This window comes from Marmota monax, unplaced genomic scaffold (assembly GCF_021218885.2).
Source record: "Marmota monax isolate L192 unplaced genomic scaffold, Marmota_monax_Labrador192_F-V1.1 WCK01_AAM20220418_F8-fsc00043, whole genome shotgun sequence".
NCBI lineage: Eukaryota > Metazoa > Chordata > Mammalia > Rodentia > Sciuridae > Marmota > Marmota monax.
The window spans coordinates 5,794,918-5,818,383 of record NW_026691982.1 but is presented as its reverse complement, the minus strand read 5'-3'; the positions used below and the strand labels follow the sequence as shown (position 1 = coordinate 5,818,383).

The 23,466-nt window shown below is 34.9% G+C and overlaps 1 protein-coding gene across 1 annotated transcript; it reads left to right on the top strand.

The window, feature by feature from the left end:
• Window positions 1–680: 680 nt before the first annotated feature.
• Window positions 681–9,024, top strand: Slitrk1 (SLIT and NTRK like family member 1). The gene is made up of 2 exons (XM_058580512.1): window positions 681–1,078; window positions 1,516–9,024. Exon 2 carries the CDS (start codon window positions 1,569–1,571, stop codon window positions 3,657–3,659), a length of 2,091 nt encoding a protein of 696 aa, XP_058436495.1. The 5' UTR covers window positions 681–1,078; window positions 1,516–1,568; the 3' UTR covers window positions 3,660–9,024.
• The last annotated feature ends 14,442 nt before the right edge of the window (window positions 9,025–23,466 follow it).

Sequence of the window (23,466 nt, the reverse complement as noted above, 5' to 3'; positions counted from 1 at the left end):
CCATCCTGCAGACTTAAATAACATTCAAGAAATCATCAGAAAAACCTAACTCTCAACGACCAAATTGAGTAAATTTCTATAGAAACTTTAAAAAGGAAAAGAGTATGCTTAAATCATATAGCTTGCAACAAATACTTCATACCTAGTTGTGATATTATGCAATATATGTTCAGAATAGCCACTTTCAACGTGCCAAAAAAAAAAAAAAAGGTTTCAAAAACATCAAATAGCATAAAACGCTGTACCGCAGAGAAGGCAGAAATGCATTTAAAGCACCGATGAAAATGGCGTGCAGTATAATTACCTCAAATTGCTGTTCGCTTGACACCCTGACACTAATTTTATTCAAGCCATTGGGAAATAAATGTTTTAAAAGCACTGCTTTCCGAAAGATACAGCTAGCGGGGGCTGTGAGGTTGTTAAGGAAAGGAAAGGGTAAAGTTTTCAGCACCCAAAAAGAATTAAATAATCCATTTAAAACAAGCGTCTATGTAGATCGACAGCCTTTAATGCCCACATTTTTAACGCTTGCCCTGTACGTGGATTGATTTTTTTTTTTCTTCAGCATTCCCTCACCAGATGGATTTTTGCTACTGCAGATCAGCAGAGGGTGTCAGATCTTTCAGAGTGCACCAGGCTGGAACGAGCAGAGCTTCTTAGCAACTGCCCCCCTCCACCCCCCGCCCCATTCTCGCGCTCTCTTCCTCCCTCAGACAACTAGCTCCCCCTCTCTCCTCCCCCCTCCACGTAATTCCGAAAGAGCAGAAGAAAGAGGAGAACAAGAAAAGAGGAGCGAGTAAGCGAGAGTGGAAGCACACACACACAAAAAAAGCCTGAAGAGGTTCAAAGGGGAGGAAAGGGAAAGGATGGACAACCACAAAACGCAGCGATTGCGGAAATTTTCCAGCGCCATTGGCTGGGCAGCGTGAGTCCTTTGGTCGGGCGTGATTTCAGCACCGGGGGGACTGGACAGCACCTCGGGGGGACTCTTGGGCAACCCGCAACCACAGGAAGAACTCCACCAGCAGCCTCAACAACAGAAGCCGCCGAAAAGCCTGCTTTGTATCAGAGAGGCAAGGTCAGTCCGACGCACAGCCATGCACAGGCAGTGCGCCTGTACTACGCTGCAAACCTGCTTGTTTCTCTAACATGCACTTGCTTCTAATTACTAGCATTGTTCCCTTTCTTATTAGTGAGGACCTCTAGACAAGATCTGTAAGGGTATATTTTTAATTTATATGTATATACTTAACTTCTTTGGGGCTATCTTTAAAGGTTTGAGGTAGAGTAGAATTTTTTTCCTTTTTTCTTTTTCTTTCTTTTTTTGCTTGCCTTGCACTACGTGCCTGAATAGTTTGTGAATATAATTATTGACTGGCGTCTGGGCTATTGCAGTGCGGGGGGGGGTTAGGGAGGAAGGAATCCACCCCCACCCCCCCAAACCCTTTTCTTCTCCTTCCCTGGGTTCGGACATTGGAGCACTAAATGAACTTGAATTGTGTCTGTGGCGAGCAGGATGGTTGCTGTTACTTTGTGATGAGATCGGGGATGAATTGCTCGCTTTAAAAATGCTGCTTTGGATTCTGTTGCTGGAGACATCTCTTTGTTTTGCCGCTGGAAACGTTACAGGGGACGTTTGCAAAGAGAAGATCTGTTCCTGCAATGAGATAGAAGGGGACCTACACGTAGACTGTGAAAAAAAGGGCTTCACAAGTCTGCAGCGTTTCACCGCCCCGACTTCCCAGTTTTACCATTTATTTCTGCATGGCAATTCCCTCACTAGACTTTTCCCTAATGAGTTCGCTAACTTTTATAATGCAGTTAGTTTACATATGGAAAACAATGGCTTGCATGAAATCGTTCCCGGGGCTTTTCTGGGGCTGCAGCTGGTGAAAAGGCTACACATCAACAACAACAAGATCAAGTCTTTTCGAAAGCAGACTTTTTTGGGGCTGGACGATTTGGAATACCTACAGGCTGATTTTAATTTATTACGTGATATAGACCCCGGAGCTTTCCAGGACTTGAACAAGCTGGAGGTACTCATTTTAAATGACAATCTTATCAGTACCCTACCTGCCAATGTATTCCAATATGTGCCCATCACCCACCTCGACCTCCGGGGGAACAGGCTGAAAACGCTGCCCTATGAGGAGGTCTTGGAGCAAATCCCTGGCATTGCTGAGATCCTGCTAGAGGATAACCCTTGGGACTGTACGTGTGATCTGCTGTCCCTGAAAGAATGGCTGGAAAACATTCCCAAAAATGCCCTGATCGGCCGAGTGGTCTGCGAAGCCCCCACCAGACTACAGGGTAAAGACCTCAATGAAACCACCGAACAGGACTTGTGCCCTTTGAAAAATCGAGTGGATTCTAGTCTCCCGGCGCCCCCTGCCCAAGAAGAGACCTTCGTCCCTGGCCCCTTGCCAACTCCTTTCAAGACAAATGGGCAAGAGGATCATATCACCCCAGGGTCTGCTCCAAATGGAGGTACAAAGATCCCAGGCAACTGGCAGATCAAAATCAAACCCACAACAGCGATAGCAACGGGTAGCGCCAGAAACAAACCCCCAGTCAATGGCTTGCCCTGCCCTGGGGGCTGCAGCTGCGACCACATCCCAGGGTCGGGTTTAAAGATGAACTGCAACAACCGGAACGTGAGCAGTTTGGCTGATTTGAAGCCCAAGCTTTCCAACGTGCAGGAGCTTTTTCTGCGAGATAACAAGATACACAGCATCCGAAAATCTCACTTTGTGGATTACAAGAATCTCATTTTGTTGGATCTGGGTAACAATAACATCGCCACCGTGGAGAACAACACTTTCAAGAACCTTTTGGACCTCAGGTGGCTGTATATGGATAGCAACTATCTGGACACGCTGTCCCGGGAGAAATTCGCTGGACTGCAGAATCTAGAGTACCTGAACGTGGAGTACAACGCGATCCAGCTCATTCTCCCCGGCACTTTCAATGCCATGCCCAAACTGAGGATCCTCATTCTCAACAACAACTTGCTGAGGTCCCTCCCCGTGGACGTTTTCGCTGGGGTCTCGCTTTCTAAGCTCAGCCTGCACAACAATTACTTTATGTACCTCCCGGTGGCAGGGGTACTGGACCAGTTAACCTCCATCATTCAGATAGATCTGCATGGAAACCCCTGGGAGTGTTCCTGCACCATTGTGCCTTTCAAACAATGGGCAGAACGCCTGGGTTCCGAAGTGCTGATGAGCGACCTCAAGTGTGAGACGCCTGTGAACTTCTTTAGAAAGGATTTCATGCTCCTCTCTAATGACGAGATCTGCCCCCAGCTGTATGCGAGGATCTCGCCCACGTTAGCTTCGCACAGTAAAAACAGCACTGGGTTGGCGGAGACCGGGACGCACTCCAACTCCTACCTAGACACCAGCAGGGTGTCCATCTCGGTGTTGGTCCCGGGACTGCTGCTGGTGTTTGTCACTTCCGCCTTCACCGTTGTGGGCATGCTCGTGTTTATCCTGAGGAACCGAAAGCGGTCCAAGAGAAGGGATGCCAACTCCTCGGCGTCCGAAATTAATTCCCTACAGACAGTCTGTGACTCTTCCTACTGGCACAATGGGCCTTACAACGCAGATGGGTCCCATAGAGTGTATGACTGTGGCTCTCACTCGCTCTCAGACTAAGTCCTCAACCCTAACAGGGGAGGGGAGCCGGAAAGCGATAAACATCCTCCCCTACCGCCAGCATCCCAGGGGTTAGAGGAGCGCTGACCCAAATCCAGCTTGCCCCAAGCCTTGATGGACACAAGTAAATAAATAACTATAAACTCACTTAACTGAAGGGGTCTGACCTCATAGCAGCTCCCTTCTGGAAACAAAGAGCAGACTGTGCGGAGCTGGGAGAGCGCTCAACTAGCTTGCTCTATGCTCTGAGGTCCTTTTGAGTGAAAGCCCAGCATGGGCTCTGCCAGAAGAATTGACAGTGCTCTTACCCCGGGCAAGGACCTGTGGGGATGGCTGCAGCAGTTCTATACATATATACATATATCCACATCTATATAGAGAGATAGATATCTATTTTTCCCCTGTGGACAGCCCCATGATGGCTCCCTGTTGGCTACGCAGGGATGGGCAGTTGCACGAAGGCATGAATGTATTGTAAATAAGTAACTGACTTCTGACAAACGAAAAGTGCTGCATGGCTCGCATGGAATCCACGCGCTCCAGGGACTCTGCCCGCCCCCCGCCCCTCCTCCCAGCAACTGGAGATGGCATCTCCTTCACAGCACCCATCCTCTTACCTGATAAGTCCCATCATCAAACTTTCTATAAACAAAATACAGTATAATCAGAAAGTGCCATTTCGCCATTATTTGTGATCAGTAGGCAGTTCCAAGAGTATGTTTACTGTGAAAAAAAAAATGTAAAGGTTTTATTTAAGACATTTGCATGGCTAATCATCAGTCCATTTTATGAGTTAGCAATGTATTTTGTTGAGGGAAGTTTTTAGGGGTTGTTTTGGGTTCTTTTATTTTCATGGTAATGTTTTATTTTTTGAGGGGTAATATTTTTCTATACATATCCAATAATGCCTTCCATCTGAATGTAAAATAAGTACCCATGATTTCTATTATAGTACCAGTGTAATTATTTAAGAAAAAAAAAGATTTTGAGGCAGTTAAGCATGACCAATTAATGTCACTCTAGTGCTTAGGCTGCGATCATATGGTAGCAATTCTGTGCTGGTATAAATCTTACTTATAAAGTAGGAAAGAAGAACCAAGGAAGCACGTGAAACTTACTAATTCTATTCGAGGATTTTATAATGGCATATTTTTTCAGTATTAAAGTGAAAATGTTTTCAAATCTGGGTCCTTACATTTTTCCAGCTTATATTTGCAACTGGTAAATTGGATTTGCGGTGGAAGGGAGGGGGAGAGGGAAACGGTTGGGGGTGGATCCCCTTCTTGAGCTACTTTAAGGCTCTTTTCCCTAATCGCCTTAGCCTTTTACCCTTTATGTAGCTCCTCTTTCCCCAGTCCCCACCCCCGCCCCTGCTCAGACTTTAGAGGTTTTCTCCCGTCCACTAAGTAAGGTCTTCCTCCAACACACTTCCTCCCTGCCCCCTTCTCTTAATGCGGCAGTGAATCCCTTTATTAATACGGGAAATCCCTGGCTGCTGCTTTTGTTGGTGCTGCCTACACTGCAGATATATTAAGGATGTTAGGAGAGATTTGATTTAATTGATTCTGCCTAGATCGGTCTCATTAAACGGAGTGGAGATTTCATTGGTCAGCACTCCTCCATGAAAGACAGCCCTAATGACTGGCATTTGAGATGCTGCTGGCATTTTGAATCCAACATCTGCTGAAAACGGTAAAACTAATTAGCGTCCACCCACCCTCCCCGCCCCAGCAACTGCATATTGAAATTTGTTAAAGCACTCATCTTTATGGAAATCAATCATTATCCTAAAGAAGTGTTTCTCTCCCATCATCTGGATTTCTGGTTGTGGCCCAGTAATTAACAAGAAAAGCATTGAAGTATTTGAATTATGTGAACCAATGCAATTCTGGCCTCAGTCACATTCCTCCGGGATTTCTAAGCAAATGTATTTTATGAAGAGCTAGGCTACAAAATGACACATATTGATGGGATTTTCATTCCACCACATATCCACCCTTGAGAAGTATGTTAAAAACAAAACACAACAAAACAAAAAAACCTCTCAGACCACAGACAAAAAAAGGAAAAAAAAAGTATAGAACTCTAAGTCACCTAATGAAAGATGAAAGTCCAGAACCAGTCTTAAGTAGATTTGCCATCTAGAACTCATATTCTAAAGGGAAGTAATTTCCCAGAACAATGCTGTTCTGGACTATGTACTATTTATTTTAACATTTTTAAAATAAAATCTTTATGATAAACCATGACAGTTCCTAAGGCCATTCATCATTTTTTTCTCTTGGTTCTTTTGTTTGTGGACTGCATTTCATATGGTAAAACTGGGATCTACTATCCTCTGACAAATATTATGGGTTGTTTTTTATTTATTTATTTTTATTTTGAAGGTTTTGCTTCTTTTTATGAAAAAAAAAATGAATGGTTTTCTGATAAGAACCAAAGAATTTGTTTGTGATAGAAAAATTGGAGAAGAGAGCCATATATTCTACAACATTATGACCCAAAGAAGGGGGAAAAAAAAGGCAGGTGTAGAAACAATGACTTTGTTGGAAGGTGGCATTTAAAAAAAGATGTCTACTGAGGAAGGGTAGTAATTTTTAAAATTGATGTATGACTAGTATAATTCCAGAAACTAGACCTTTCAGAAGGTTTGCACAGGGGCGACAACTTTTCCTCATCCTGATTAAAAAGGAATTACTAAGTAGAAGCCAAGGTTGAAGGGGTACCATTGTTTTTAAAATAGTAACTTTAATAGTTTTTATATAGTCACTTCACATAATTATTCAGTTTAATCTTCAAGACCACAGGATAATTTAGTATGATACTACTGTTTCTGTTACATAAAAGTGGAATCAAACCCAGGGCTTCATGTATGACAGACAAGTGCTCAACCACTGAACTGCATCACAGCTTTTTCATATTTATCTTGAGACAGAGTCTTGCTAAGTTGCCCAGACTGACCTGGAACTCTTGCCTTAGCCTATTAGAGTCGTGCTCCACCATACCTGGTTGTTTACTATTTTGATATACTATTACTGCCACTTTATATTAGGTGTGAGCTTAATAGATTTATGTTTAATTAAAATGTATACACATATTTAGTTTGCAGGACACATAATCCATATGTTCTTACCATGTCTCTTTCATTTAGGAGTACTTAGCATCTTCTTTTTATTTCATCTTTACATAAAATGTTCATATAATTCTACTTGTCATTTGTATTAGTTGAGATATCTTGTTTGCAGTTAGATCATTCTTTTTTAATTCATCAAAGAGAGGAAGAAATCTGGGTCATGTCTAATGGAAAAAAGAGGAAAGAATAAGATATTTTATTTAGTTCCATTGCTTTAAAGAAAGTAGTATTTTCTGTAACTAAGAATATCCTAGAACCTAACTTGTTGCCATAGAAATTTATTGTTTAACCATTTTATATATTTATCTAAGAGGAAGCTGGAATTGCTGATCTAAAATGCACATAAAGATTTTTTTTTCTTAACAGTATTTGTGTTAGATGTAATTAGAATTTTCAGACATTTTAATAAGTATTAAAATTATATTGGTAAATCCAAAGACAGTCTGTTAATTTAGCTTTTTCAGGTTTCTAATAAATCTTATATTGTATGTACAGAGAAATGGATGAATGTGCAAGGATGAACAGTGAAGAGTGCATTTATAATATGTAATTACATAAAAGGCATATTAATTACATTGGTTACTAATTCACTATTTCTACTAGAAAATTTATAAATATTTTTATTTGTGTTTATTTGAAGAAGATAGAAATATAAACTGTGTTAAGGATTTAATTTTAGCATATATTGTTTTGATTCATTTTCTCTCATTTAAATATCTATAAAATAAGATATGGTATTTAATTTTTGAAAAATGTTCTCTGTATGCTATTACAGAATTAGAGTAAAAACATATTCAAGTTTTTAAAGTTATATTATTTACCTCAATTTAGCCCTGAATAAAAGGAAGAGAGGGGAAATTAAACAGGTTTTATATAATCACCAGGCACTTTCTTTTATCTATAGTGTTGGCAAAATGTTATTTTCAAAACTAACATATAGGGCATATAAGATGTTTCTTTTTGGAGTTAAAACCTGAAGATATACCTTCAAATTTTGATTCCATGAAAAGCATATTATATTGTAATCTGAAACATAAACTGACATTGACTCTGTTGTGACCTATCAAAATGTGATTGAATTTTTTGGGGAAAAAAAAAAAAAAAACACTGGAGAGTTAAGATAATAATGGTTGCTGTGTTGAAGAACTCTAATTTTAAAATGAAATTTTAAAAAGTGGAAAAATCATCTTAGATTTTCTTTAAATCTTTAAAACCCAGTGCAACCCTTTTACCTCAATTGTCTGGCAATTTCAGTTTATTGGCTTGGACCTTAATTATCCAATTGGCTACCTTTCTCCCATTTACTTTCTAAATATATCTTATATTATACTCTTGAAATATAATTACATTTCATACTTGAACTTTGCATAAAGCTTACTGGAGAACTATTTAACAGTTTAAATAATTTTGAATATATCAGATATAAATTTTCAACTGCCAATGTTAACTGGGCACTTGCTACACACACACACACACACACACACAAATATAAGAGTTATATCTTGGTTCTAGGATGCCCACAGATATCAAAAATGAGAAATGCTTAAGTCCCATATGGTAATCTCTACATTACTTTTAATACATGATAAATGTAACTGTTATGTGCATAGTTGTTGTACTCTATTGTGTAGAAATCATAACAAAGAAAAAACTTGTACATTTTCAGTATAGATACACTTTTTATTTTTTAGTGGTGCTGAGGATTGAACCTAGGGCCTTGTGCATACAAGGCAAGCACTCTGTCAACTGAGCTATATCCCTAGCCCTAGATATACTTTTAAAAAATATTTTTTAATCCATGAAGAGTTGAATCCACCAATGAAGAATCTAAGGGTCAATTTTATTGTAGAAAATTTCTTAGGAAAAGAAAATAAGGTAGTGCTAACACCCCAAATTTTATAACCAGAATGATAAGATATAGATGTCACTGTAATCATTGAAGAATAGTATATCATTGGCATTGTTTGAAAAATACCACTAAAACAGTTTGTGTTTATTTTAAGTATTTTAGTCATTTGGAAAAATGCAGTCATCACATTAGTTATAATGCAAAAATTTGAAAATCTTCAAACAATGTTTTAAATGAAAGAGATACTTTACCATACTGGTTTTATTTTCATTTCTTTTTCTGTAAAATGGAAATAATGCTTGCTATTTTAAAACTTCATTAAGGGTTTTCTGACTATTTCAAAAAGAAACAAACTAGTTTTTATCTTAACAAGTGCATTACTAATGATTTTTAATTTCAGTTATTTGAAATATAAAATTTTCATTTAGAAAATTGAATAGAATATTTGTGATATTGTAAGAAGTTTAGCAGTAATTAGTGCTGAGCACTTATGTTTGATTTGTGTAATTTTTATGTGAGCAGATTACAGAAACTTTAATTTATATGCTTTTATAAATTTACTGTAAAGCCAAAAATTCCCTTGCTATTTTTTGTTTAGTAAACTTAATATTTAATTACTTAGTAGTAACATCCAGATGCTCAACTCTAAACATTTAACAAGCACAGAGCAGTAAGCAGAGCAATGTGTTTACTCACTTCTATGTCTTATTCCCTTTGCCTCTAACTTCATTTCTTTTCTTGGCAGAAGAATACAGGAAGGAAACATGCTCAGCTGCAGCATATCGATAAAAAAGTCAATATATAGTGAAAAATGGAAGTGCTTCAAATACAAACAATAAATGGCCACTCTTTAGCATTATCAAAGAAGTAGTCTCTGCCTCCTAGAAAAAAGGGGATAAGTTGAGAATGGCCACTATTAGTATAAACAATAATGGCTCTGTCCAGATTCTGTGACATTTATTGTGCACTTTTCCTTTTTAAACTGATATTCTGGTTAACATTTCCAAGTTTCATATTAAATGAGAAAGGCAGGTACATCATGACAGTAATCAGATTTGAATAATATTGTGTATATGTAAAATTGATTCCTACTTCCAATAAATATTAAGATTACAAAATAGTGAAGGAATTTAACACCATGACATGGCCTACACAGTATACTGGAATCCACACTTTGTTGTTCATTATTTGTATTAAAATAGCGGATTTACATACTTAGTATGATCCTACATGATTAAATTATTACATTTAAAATCTTTTGTTCTGAAAGGTATGTAATATTAGCTACATAGGAATTATGTGCTAATTTCTAATCAGTTAGGTAAATTTTGTAGATAATTGAACTCAATTGTGAATCCAGTTAACATTGCTTCATTAGACTTATTTGGCATTAGTGTGTTTTTATGGTAGCTCATATACTGAAGGTTAGAGTATGGCTTTGCCATGGCTGAGTCAGAAAGAAGTGTTAGTAAACTTCTTAATGTTCCTAAATATTAGATGTAAATTGGTTTAGCCAGTATTCATATTACTCCAAAGGGAGTGAAATTACTCAAGCAAAGGATTTAGGGCTGTTAATCTCTCTGTTTCCTGAATGACTAAACATTTTCTGATGTCTCAAAACATGCTTTAATGAGACAGATAACCCTTAAGGGTTTTCTTGATCATAAAATGTTACCTATTTTATTTTCAACAAATCTTTGGATAATGTTGCTATTCCTTACCATAACTGCCAATTCCACAACAACCAGATTTCATGTTTCTAATGATATTTGGAACTGTTAGACATTAATACATGACAAGTAGGTAATTCCAGGCACCTTGTGGTGTAGTATTATGAGGAATGGGATTTGAAGGCAGAAACTAACAGCTGGAAACAGAAATAATCACTAAGAATTGGATTACATGGAATGTCACATTACTGCTATAACTCAAAATTTAAAATATAAAATTAATAAGAAAGTCATATCAGAGTTTTTTTTTTTAAATATTATCTGCATAAGCATGATAGCCAACCAAATATATTTATGTCTTAAGATTTTTCTAACACAGAGCAATTTTACATGAATAATTACAATTGTGTCTATTATATTTCTTCCTTGTAAATCAATTTTACACTTGATGAATAACTGAATATATAGAGGGAACACCAACTTACTTTCTTTTATAAATGCAGGTTTTGTCTCAATATCTTTAGCTAGTAGGATATAATTCAAGAGAAATTTCAATCCTTATTTATGGTGTCTTTTATACCATGAGTACTAAATATTTTCACTACCATCTTTATAAAAATGTAAGTTTCTCAGAACTAACACAAGTATGACATATATGTTACATCATGGTATTTTACAGAGGCAGCCTAGAATTATTGTCATGAGCATGTTAATTAGCCAAATTCAAGAAAACAAAAATTTAAAAAGGAAACGAAAACAAGAGGGATGAAAGTCAGTTTTACTTTCACTGACTCAACAATATTTCTTGACCAAAATTCTAAAGCCTATATTAGCAGACTAGATGTCTATTCAACTGAACTTACATTCTGCAAGAAGGTTACAAAACATAAAACAAAAAAAATAAATACATCAATGATGTAGAGCTATAAGGAGATAAAAAGAGAAGGAATTAATGATCCTTTTAAATTGTGGTCAGGGAAGATTTTTTCTGAGGACATGATGCTTAAACTGGATGAAACATGATACAAAGGAGACATTGAAGACTTGGAATAAGAGAGATCTGGGAAATAAATCATGAAATGCCAAACGTAATTCATAAGTGAATGTGGGATGTTTGAAGACTACAAAGACCAGAATGACAAGAATCTGAACATAGTCACAACATTGGAGAGGCAGAGAGAAGTCAGATAATGCTTTATAAGCCATAGAAATCATTTAGATTTTATTCAAATACATCGGAATTTTAAGCCAGAAAATGTCATGGTCTAAGTAGTGTGTTTAAATAACAGTTTTGGCTTCCTGAGTAAGAATGAATAGTGAAGGGCAAACATGGAAGGTTCCTATTGGAAGGTTCCTATTGGCTTCTTGGAAAATGGTGGTGCTGATGGAGTCAGACCTGGGGAAGTTGGAGATTGTACTGCGAATGAGGGGACAAAGGAGAGGAAAAACTGTTTTGTGACTGTTTTGGTTTTATTTGACAACTTGATGGTAGTTCCTATTATTGAGAGGAAAAGCTGGAGGAAGCATGTTTTAGACAATAGAGTTGACTTTATAATATTACAATTGGTATGTCAATTCACATATTCTGGGTAGTTTGCTGAATGTGGCAATATAAAGCTCAGGGGGAGTTAAGGGAATAAAATAAATATATGGAATTCAACATTACTCTTATTGATGGCTATTGATATCTGAATTTTATACATTTAAAACTAAGACTTTGCTTACACTTAACTGATGTATGTTACTTTTCCAGCAGATTTATTGAAAGCTGAATGTAAACTTGATATTTGACACAAGTGATATAGAAAAGATATGAAACATAATATATATAATAATTGTAATTAAATTCCCCCCAGTCAGAATACTAATAGAATTATGGTAAAATATGCTTTCATGAAAATCAACTGAAATAGATAAATGGTGTAGAAAAGGTTAAAAATAACATGAAACATAAAGATACAATGAATACTTAAATTGAATTGCTTAAACTATTTTAATAAACATATTTCTACATGAGAATGAAGCAGCTAATCTTATCCATTAAAACCAACAAAAAGCTTTGACGTTTTGCACAAAAGGTAAGATTTCTGGAAAAGGAAGTTTGACTTTAGTAATCAACCAGAAGATAAGAACAAAGATCAGATCATATTTATTTGGTAGTGGTAAAGACTGGCTTCTATTTCTGCAGGTTGTATTTTACTTTTGTTTGTATGAAATTCCATGGTCTGATTATTTCTGAAAAACCATACACTATTCTGTATTTAGCCCAAACTAAGTGGGCAGCACAATTGTCAAAAGTCCCATTTTCTTTATAGAACCATTTTGAGAGAGAGAGAGAGAGAGAATCTTTTTTTTTTTTTTTTGTAGAGGGACATAGCACAATGTCTTTTATTTTATTTTTTTATGTGGTGCTGAGAACCCGGTCCCGCCCATGCTAAGCAAGCGCTCTACTGCTGAGCCACAATCCCAGCCCCTAGAGCCATCTTTTTCTACATACACCATTCAACTAGCACTGTCTTTGATTTCTAGCAAACTAAGTATAATTGAAATTAATCCTCTAAATAAACTGGGACTACTTTTTATCTTATTTTAGTACCACTGTAATTCTAATATTAGTTCTAGACTATATGCAGGGATAAATTCCCCTCTTCTTAAGGCTCTCAGTGGCTTCTGTGATTTCCGTGTGAATAGGATGTCTTGTTTAAAAACTTTTCTCACTTTGAAAAAGGAAGTCAAAGTCAGCATGGGAGTGCCGTTAGGTTTCTTACACTACACCCTTCTGGTGCTACAGAGTTCAAAGCCCTTGGATCACTTGTGAGGACCACTAAAATGAACCTGGGGTCAGAGGGCCTTACTCTGCATTAGGTTCTCCTCTAAGCTGTTTTGTGATCTTAGGCAAAGCTCTTATCTCTTGATTCACATCTAAAATGAAATTGTTGGGTGAGAGTGAAGTTGTTACAAAACTTTCTCTGTCAAGGGCCAGAATAGAATCATTTTAGGATTTGTGGGCTAAGATGAAAAATCCAGGATATTACATAGCTGTTATGTACTTTTGTGTATTATGTAGATATGTGAGAAAAAGACGACAAATTTCCCAACATTTTTAACAAAATTCAAAATGATTTAATGGCACACATTTGCATTTCATATAATTCTCAAGTGGTACAATATATTATTATTAATTTCTGCAACTTTTTAGCCATTTAACCTATAAAATGCATTCATAGCTTACAAACAGCATAAAATCAGGCAGTAAAACTGATCTTGCCTGTGAGAGATAGTCTACAATGCTCTGCACTGGATCACTCTCAGATATCTTACCAAAACAGAAATTGACTTTATAGTTATATATTAATTATAATGCATTCAAAATATTTTTCATCATGAAGACAATATGAAATTTTCAAATTAATACTTTTTTTTTTTTTTGGTACTGGGGATTGAACTCAGGTGCACTCAACAACTGAGCCATGTCCCCAGCCCTTTTTATATTTTATTTAGAGACAGAATTTTGCTAAGTTACTTAGAGCCTCACTGAATTGCTGAGGCTGACTTAGAACTTTTGATCCTCCTGCCTTAGCCTCCAGATCTGCTGGGATTACAGGCATGTGCCACCATGCCCAGTTAATTAAGTAGTATGTTTTTGTAAGTGTCCTTACGAGTTTATAGATTTTTAAAAAGTTAATTGGCACAAATGAATTATGACAGAGTATTCAAATATGTATAAAAACATAATTGATCACTTAAAAGTTTTAAATTATGCTGAGTTTTACCAAAATATAACTACAAATGTACATATAGATTGAAGCCAAATAGTGATCAAAGAGGAATGATACTAAATGAACCATAGTTAATCAAGAAATACTGGAGTGATTGAGACCTATCTCTAGAATCAGATGATAGCAATTCTAATCTTAGCTCTGTGAACTATCAGCTGTGTGAACTTGATCGAGTTGTTAACTTTATAGCACTTTGAGTTTCTTACCTATAAAAAAAAATTGACAATGATAGTACCTACCTCATAGCAATGTCATGAACATGTTAATGTGATATGAATGTGGATATATCATGAATGTATAAAATAGCTTCCATGCTTGAAAGAGGTTTTGATATATTGTGAACTTTCAGAAAGTACTAGCTATTAATAATGTTTTTCTATTGCATAAATAATTTAATATAATCTTCAAAACAGTTATATCTGGTAGGATTAATATTTTTCAGTAAAGAATATGAGGATTATGAAGCATCTTGCCAGAGATTGCAGTGCTAAGTGGCCAAATCAAAATTCAAAGCAAGATCAGAGGGACTTAAAAACAAATGGCATTTGAGCAGCACAATTAGGTATTTGATAAAAGATTACTGGTGTCTATCCTCCTCCATCTTCTGTGACATTTTTATGACATTCATGTTGTTGTTTTCCTTAGGATTAGAGATATATAATGTCATCTTGTCTTCACATTTTCCCAATCCATACTTACCTATACGTAAACAGAAGACTGTTAAACTTTTTATGCAACTAAATTCATATCTCCCCACCCACACAACTTATTCTACTTACAGTAACTGACATTCTATAACTTTTTATTTCACTTTTCTGTGCTTTCACCGACTTAGATTCATTTAAGTCTTTTCATAGTAGCTTATTTTAGCTAGTCTACAGAGGGAAAGGAAGAAAATATCTAACCATATAGTATTAAGTTGTGATAAAATGTCCTAATACAAAATTTTCTATACAATATATAATATTTTTAAATAACTAATAACATTTTTGATAGCTGGTATAAGTACATATTTTATGCTAGCATTTCCTGGTAACGTTTAACAGGAATTATGTTTCCTTCAGCTTCATATTCCATGTAAATAAGATCTTCTATGAAGCAAACTTCTAAAAAAAAAAAAGAAAAAAAAATATGAAATTTCTCTTAATCAAAATTTATCTTTTAAAAATGTTTATTTAGCTATATGTCAAGAAATAACTGTATATTTATGTGATACACTGTGGTGTCTGTTATGCATATATACATTGCAGAAAGACAACATCAAGTTAGTTGACATAGCCATCACCTCACGTGCTTATCAACTTTTGTGTTTGTGGTAAAAAAAAAATTAAATCTATTTTATCACCTCAGACAATAGAGAGTTCTGCCTTTTTTTCTACTTCCAAGTTTTCCTATAGATTGGAAAGTAAATGCAGACTTATGTAGAAGACAAATTCTTCCCCAATGAAATTCAGCATAGAATTGAAACACCTCTTGTATTGAATTAGTAGTATAGCAAGAGGTCTTCAGTTTTGCTGGACATAGCACCCTATGTATGGATGCATCTAATAATGTTACTTCTACAATAGTACTAATAGGTCAGCTCTCAGCAATTCATTTTGTCTTCAGTGATAAAATTGACATGTGCTAAAATGTGCTTGCCTCCCACAACTTAGTTTTAATATAATGTATTGAGTCTGCTCTTGACTAAACTGTGGTCCATGATTCTGCACATTCAAGAGATAACAGAAACCTGTGGCATCAGAAAGGAGAAAGAATGTATTAGTAGTTTTAGTAATAGTTTTTACAATAAGACTTCACTTATTTCAAGAAATACCCTGTATTTATGGATGATGTATATTTTCCACATTTATTGACTTCACTACCCATCATTTTCTTGTCTTCCATGCCGCTTTGTTTGTGTTTCCAGTACAGTTATTTAGAATTGCAGCTGAGGAAAATGTAGTTGTCTAGCATAATGAATAATAATAAAAAAACTAAAAACCTTAGAAAATGTAATTAATAATTCTCTAAAATAATACCCTAGTGACAATTATATCTGAATAAAAACTATAATTCAGGGAGAAATAATAATAACAATGATAAATAGAAGTTATTTCCTTTAATTTTTATAGCTTTCAGGTATTTCTAATTCCAATTGTGTGTCATTTACTGGGAAGAGCTTGGCCTTTCTTCAATTATGCCATCTGTTGAAGAGCAGGATCACATCACTCCTTTATAACCTAGTGGTTCAAAATAGCTCTTCGTTCAAGAAATGTAGAGCACAACATTGAACAAACCTTTTCTATAAATCCAGACCAGAAAGATTCATTCATTTAGCCCAGTTTCATGGGAATATATAGTACAAATTTTAAAATAGTGTACAATTCAAAATTACCCCAATCCATTCATTTTCAATTCCTTTTAGATATGTGGACTTCGTAATCGTAACAAGTAAAATATTACTAGTAATAAAGTGATAACTTAGCTGATTAATATGCAGTTTGTTAAATCTGTAACTGGGTAACTTTCTTCCTCAACCTTTTAAACAAGTTTATTTTCTCTAATTTAGTGTGTTAAAAAGCTGATTGATTTTTCCATCTGAACTTATCACTGAGGACCATACTTAATGAAACAAAAGGTCAATTAATTCTTATTTGCTACTGTTTTGTTAAACCAGTAAGCAAGTTCTAAGTGTTGAAGTATTCACTCCCTGATGCTTTATACATTGATTTAATCCTATGTTCACAATAATAAATAGATATTTCTGTCATTAGAATAAGTGAAAATTTTAGATTCAATTCACATTTTAAGTATTTCCTAAGCAAGTCACTGAACTTATGTATCTGTTTCATCCCTATTTATTTGGGGAATAATAGATGATTAATGTTAGTAGACTGAGTGAATTTGTGTGTGTCTGTTTTTGTGCATGGTGTGTGTGTGTGTGTGTGTGTGTGCTACTGAGGATTGAACCTAAGACATTGTGCATGCTAGGCAAACACTCTACATAGAGCTATAACCCCAGCAGCCCTTGAGTAAAAATTTATAAAAATATTTATATTTTGAAATTTTGTTACAGAGTATCAATCCCAAAATCATTATTTCAACATCTATAATTTTCCTAAATCAAATATTTTCCAAACCTCCAACATGACAGTTGTTAATAAATATTTCCTTCTCTAGGCTTACTATAAAAATAATGGTGGTTAGCTATCAAATAACCTTATTTTTTGATAAACTAATCATAATACATTTGCTTTGTAGGGATATGAGTAGATTTCTATTAAAATCAGATGTACACATCAAGGAAACAGTCATAAGACTATCATTCACCAAAGACCTGTGGATACAAGGGAATTTTTTTAAATTAAAATAAAGTCTTACTGGAGTATTTCCAGAAGTATCTTCTGTAGTTACACAAACTCCCAATAGTGAGAGAAACCGAGCAGTAGAACATTTATTTGAGTCTCATTAAGATGCAAAGGATGGAATGAGACATAGCAGCACTGAAAATATGTCTGTTTTTCAATATATTTTAAAATTTTCAATCCTAATAGATGTATGACTAGTTAAACAGTGTGTTTGCATGGTTTGCTGAATAAAGCAAGACCTTATTACAGGTTTACCAAAGCAACTTGTTAAGTTGAGGACTGGTATAATAGTTCACCCATGTAAAATCTACTAAGTGAATAATATACAGTTAGTAGATAAGGGTAAAATACATTTGTAGACAAGAATTGAGTTTTCTAAACTTAAGCTTTCACTAAAAATATTTGCTAGAAACTCTTAGTTTCTATTAAGTGCAAATTTGTTCAGATCAGTTTAGTTCCAAGGATATTAAATTTTAAATATTGACTGCCTTTTCTTGACAATATTTTATGACTCTTATAATTTTTTTTGTATTATAAATAAGACCATGTTTTTTTTATTCACAGGTGATTGTTATTACTTTTTTAAAAATTGCAGTACTAACTGTTGAAGTCAGGGTCACTTTACCATTGAACCACATTCCTACCTGATTTTACATTTCAAGACAGTCTCCCTAATTTGCCAAGGCTAGCCTTGAACTTGCCAATCCTGCCTCAGCTTCCCAAGTTGCTGGAATTATAGGCATGTACCACTGGACCTCACTTCATAAGCAATGTTCAATTATCATCTTAAAATATTACAAACTTTGTTTTAGGACCTTTTCTTTCTTTAGGGAATCCTATAATTTTTACCACTTTTGTAAACCAATTAGCTTCTATTTTTGAATTTCATTACCTAAACGGGGTATAAAACAAATGCTTGTGTCTCTAAGCCTTAGAACAGAAGTAGCTGCATTATAAATTTTAATAATGTTATACTGAAATCTTAAATTCCTATGGATTCTTAATGGAATTTTGCTTTATTTTATGAATTCTTTAAAACACATTTTGATGAATTTACATAAGTAACTAAGATTACAAATGGGCAGAGAGAGGGCTGGGGATGTGGCTCAAGAGGTGGCGCGCTTGCCTGGCATGTGTGTGGTGCAGGTTCGATCCTCAGCACCACAGACAAACAAAGATGTTGTGTCCGCCAAATACTAAAAAAAAAAAAAAAATTAAAATTCTCTCTCTCTCTCCCTCTCTCTCCCTCTCTCTTAAAAAAAAAAAAAAAAGATTAGTTTAAAAAAAAATGGGCAGAGAATCTTTCTTTTTTTCCAAATATACAATATTTGGAAAAAATATTGTATATTTGGAAAAATATACAATTACAACTTTCTTAAACATTCAAGCAGATATCCAATAACAGAGTTTAATAAAATCTGCTAAAATTGCTATTCAGTGCTTAGAGACATCAAAAATATATACATTTAGTAATAAATTGCTCCCACCTAAGTCATGAATGTTTTGGGGAAAATAACTCAAGTTTGACAGAGAAATATACCACCACTTGCTGTCTCTCCTGCTCTGAGTAAGAGGGGGATAAACACTCCAATGTGTGTCACAGGACTGAAAAGAGCTGATAAGAACCAAATAAAGGATGTCCAGTGCCTTCATCTTTGAAAACACAGCTTGAATCTTTTCACTCTGGTCCTGCAATGGCTGTTGCCACTTTGAGACAAAATTAAATGTAATTCCAACCCTTGCTGTGCAGCATGAGAGAGACTGTGGAGATCCTTTCTCCCTTTCCATATGCATGCTCAGGGGGGCAGGGCAAAAATGACAGAAGGAGAATATCGTCATTTTGGCCCATGCCCTAAGAAAATCTTGAGACCATAATTCTACTGTTTATGAAGAGAAAACATGAATCTCTGTTACTTAGATACAAGAAAACATTTTTTAAATAAAACTATTTGATTGTATGGGATGATAGATGGTTGTGAATCACATTATTTCAGCAGGCTAACATTATGGCATGAATATTTATCATGAGATATTTTTCTATATTAATGAAAATTCAAATCGTTTGCAAAGGTTATTGTCCTATTGGTTTAGTTTAGCCAGTAAAATGTGTTCTTGGACTGTGTTTCCCTTATGTTAGACATAGTTTAGTTTTGTACTATATATTAGAATTACAAATTTGCATACAAGATAGTTTTTATGCATTTTCATGTTAACCTAATATTCATAATAAACTTGAGGCCTAGAATATTGTTTCAGAATAGGATTTATATATTCTATTACATTAAGAGTGATTTTATAATTAATACAGTCCCTCTTTTAGGCTACCCCTAATACTGTGCTCTTTAAACTTGTGTGAACAGGTAAACAGTTTTCAATATATCTGTGCTTTAGATCATATTAAAAACCAGTCAGGAGAATGAAGAAATTATTCTGTAAAGGGAGGCAGTGTCCAAAAACACTTATTGTAGTACTTTAAAAATGTGTGCAGGGTTAAAATATATCAACCTGAGACATTAGTCAGAAACCTGCACAGTTAATGGAAACCTCAGTTTGACTAATTGTTGGCATTAAGAAGGGAATTTCAAGGTCTATTAAGAATGAAAACGAAAACCCAAATGCATATGTGGTTTAGAATGTGCTGTGAAGCCTGGCAAGGACATGGACAAAAGGTGATGAACAAAAATAATAGAAAATTTACAAAGTGGCCTAATGAAAATATAGCAATGTACTTGGAAAGGAAAACAGTCAACGATGACCCTGATACCAATTTGATCTAAGGTTGAAGAACAGTATTCTTCAGAATGTCATGTTTCTCATGGTTATTTCTTTTAACTCAAACTAATAACATTGAAACAAATATTCATGTTTGGTAGATTTTAAAAAATGAGTTATATATCAAGACTAGAAAAAGTGAATATCTTCTATTTGAACAAAAATAATATTAATAGATATTAATTTATTTTTAAGTTTTATTTTCATTAAAGTCCTTTCCAGATTCAACATTTTAATTTCTTAAGTGAATTTAAGTTTTTAAAATTTCTATTAGACTCCCAGTTTTTGAGGTTGTAACCTGATAGATATGTTTTTTAAAAATTTTATAGCTAGTGAATTAAGTCATTTAGAATAATATCCGAGGTAATGATGATATATGAAATCAGAATGAAGAAATAGCCATTTTCTTTTTAAAAAATCAATTTTAAAATGGCACTTCAGTATGTTTTATTCCTAAGCTGAAAAGCATAATTGTTTTGTGTTTGGGACCTCAAAACAAAATGAAACACAGACATATATATATTTTTTAAATAGTGTATATGATCAATAGAATTATTGAATGACCAACATATAGAGTGCTGTATTGACATTAGCAGATATTCAGGAATATTTATTTCCAATCATAAGCAAATAAGTATTATTTTGAATGAGCCCTTCTGTACTATTGCTATAGATAGTTTTATGTACAAAAATTAGAAAGTCTCAGATAAATTACTAAACACATTTGTTTAGTTTGAATGACGCTAACTTATCTCCACACTGAGAGTTTGCCAAACAGCCAAGGTATAGAAAACATGCCTCAAGGTTCTATGTGTCATAGCTGTGTTTTATTAAATTGACCTCATGACCTGCAATGATTCCTGCTGCTCCCAAGTGCTGAAAGACACTTCTGTTAACAAGCATTTATTGAGCCAAAGGCAATGTTCTAGGTGTTGGGCATAATATGATAAACAAGACAACTCAAACTCTCAGAGAGTCCCCATTCTAAGACATTTTCTGTCAAAATGTCCTTGTTGGATTACCTGTGTGAAAATCATCAGATGGATTGCTTATAGTACATATTCCTATGCACTGTCTTAAACTTATTGATTTAGAAATTCTAAATTTCTGGCAATGCCCACTTAAAGTATAAAACACTGTGCATTTCTTAGGCATTCTAAAACTTACTTCGACTATTACTGAGTAATAAACCTTTTAGCAGTGACAATAGACATGCTCTGGGAATTATAAGCCTGGAGGATGGAATTGTAAATGAATCTTGAGGGATGGGAAGGTCTCAAAGACAAGGAACATCAAAGGGTGAACTTGTCAGGAAACCACTGAATGGCACTTGTGCTGTTTGGAATGGGAAGCATTATCCAAGTGTGGGAAGCAGCAGACAATGCATAAACCAAAGAAGACAGGTTAGAAAGAGATTCGTGCATTAGTTCCCTCTAAAAATCAGGGTTTTGATTTCTACTTTGTCAGTTATCTGTGGTCAACCTCAGTCTGAAAATATTAAGAGGAAAACTTCAAAAATAATCAATTTGTAAATTTTAAATTTTGCTCCTTTCTTATGTGATGAAATCTTGCCCTGTCCCATTTCATTTCATTTGGGAGGTGAATCCTCCTTTTACCTGGTGTATCTAAGCTGTATATACTAGTCACCTTAGTAATAGCTGTCTTAGTTATGAGATCTATTGTGTGAGTATCTCAGGGTTTGTGTTAAAGTGGTCCTTATTTTACTTAATAATGGCCCTAAAATGCAAGACTAGTGAATGAAGGAAGTACCAGCTCATAAAATATGGAAGGACAAATTTCCTCTGGTATTATGTGTAAATGCTGCATGACATACAGCAAAAAAAGGTTATTTATGTAGGATTTGGTATTTTCCAGTTTCAGTCCTTCACTGGAGATTTTGGAATGTTTCCCCAATAAGGCTGGTGGGGTGCCTAGTATTCATGTAAAGAAAGGCAAGCAATTGGTTGAGACATAGAATGAGGAATTTTTAAAAAGGAATATCAAGATGATTAGGCATCAAATTATCAAGAGACTTGTATGTTATGTTAACAAAATGAAACTTTGTTTTGAGCTTCAGTGGTTTGGATATCCAAGTGCAAATAACCTTAATTATTAAAAAAAAAAAACAAGGGGAGAAAGAGAGATAGAGAGAGAAAGAGAGAGAGAAGAACGCAGTATTTTTAACACTAAAGCTTTTCTCTGTTCCAGCAAGTGGTTGCCATGGGGAAGTGTGGCATAGAATTGCCAGATTGTCCCTTCTTTCAAAATAACCAAAACTCTGTATTTATTGGAATGTACTTCAGCTGTAAATAATAGGACATCCTAAAATCATAATGCTTAGGAAAAAAATGAATTTTTTTTTTTGTGTGTGTGCGTATGTTTCTCAAAATAGTCTGGAAGAGTACAGTGCTAGGCTACAATGTATGCTACGTGTGCTCTGCTTCCCAGGAACCATAGGGAGTCAGATTCTGTCTACCTCATTCCTCCACCATCTCTGGGCTGTAAGTCTTGTTGTCATGGATCAATATGTCCAGGCAGCAGAGGAACTGCCAATTCAATAGCAAGGAGAATGCTGTTATTTACGTAAGTGAATTCAACACTGTAGGATTCTGCTCTATACATAACAGGCCTAGATGCAAAGAATACTATGAAATAGGTTTTTTATTTTAAGTTGCTATCACTCATTAAACATTTTATTATTATAGAAAAAAAATGTAGAATTTTTATTGGAAGACCAGAAACATTCTATATAACATTCAATTATACACAGCTCTGGGTGTCTATCATCTATCTATCTATTTTTTATCATAGAGATCTTTACTGGAAAACAAAATATGTCTGAGTCATGTATACCTTTAAGCTACCAGTTCACTTATAGCAAGTCTTTGATTTTAGGAGTTATTGGATTTTTTTTTTAAAGCTGGGTAAGCTGTTCAATTTGTAAAAATGTGATGTATTCATAAACTATTTAGGATGCAAATTCTCTGTGTTTAATGGCTAAATTGGAGGTAAAGGAAGACAGAATACAAAGAAGTACTCCCAGGTTTCCAGTTTATTTGACAGATTGAAATGTCATCCTTTTGGGGAAAAAAGTATTGCTTGTTTGTGAGAAAAGATGTGTCTATTTTTTGTACATATGATGTAACAACTCTGCTTTGGAATATTGTAGACATTTTGATCTCAAGACTAAAGATAAAGGGGAGTTTGGGTTATAAATAGAAATTAGAAATTATAGTGTACTGAAAATCAAACTA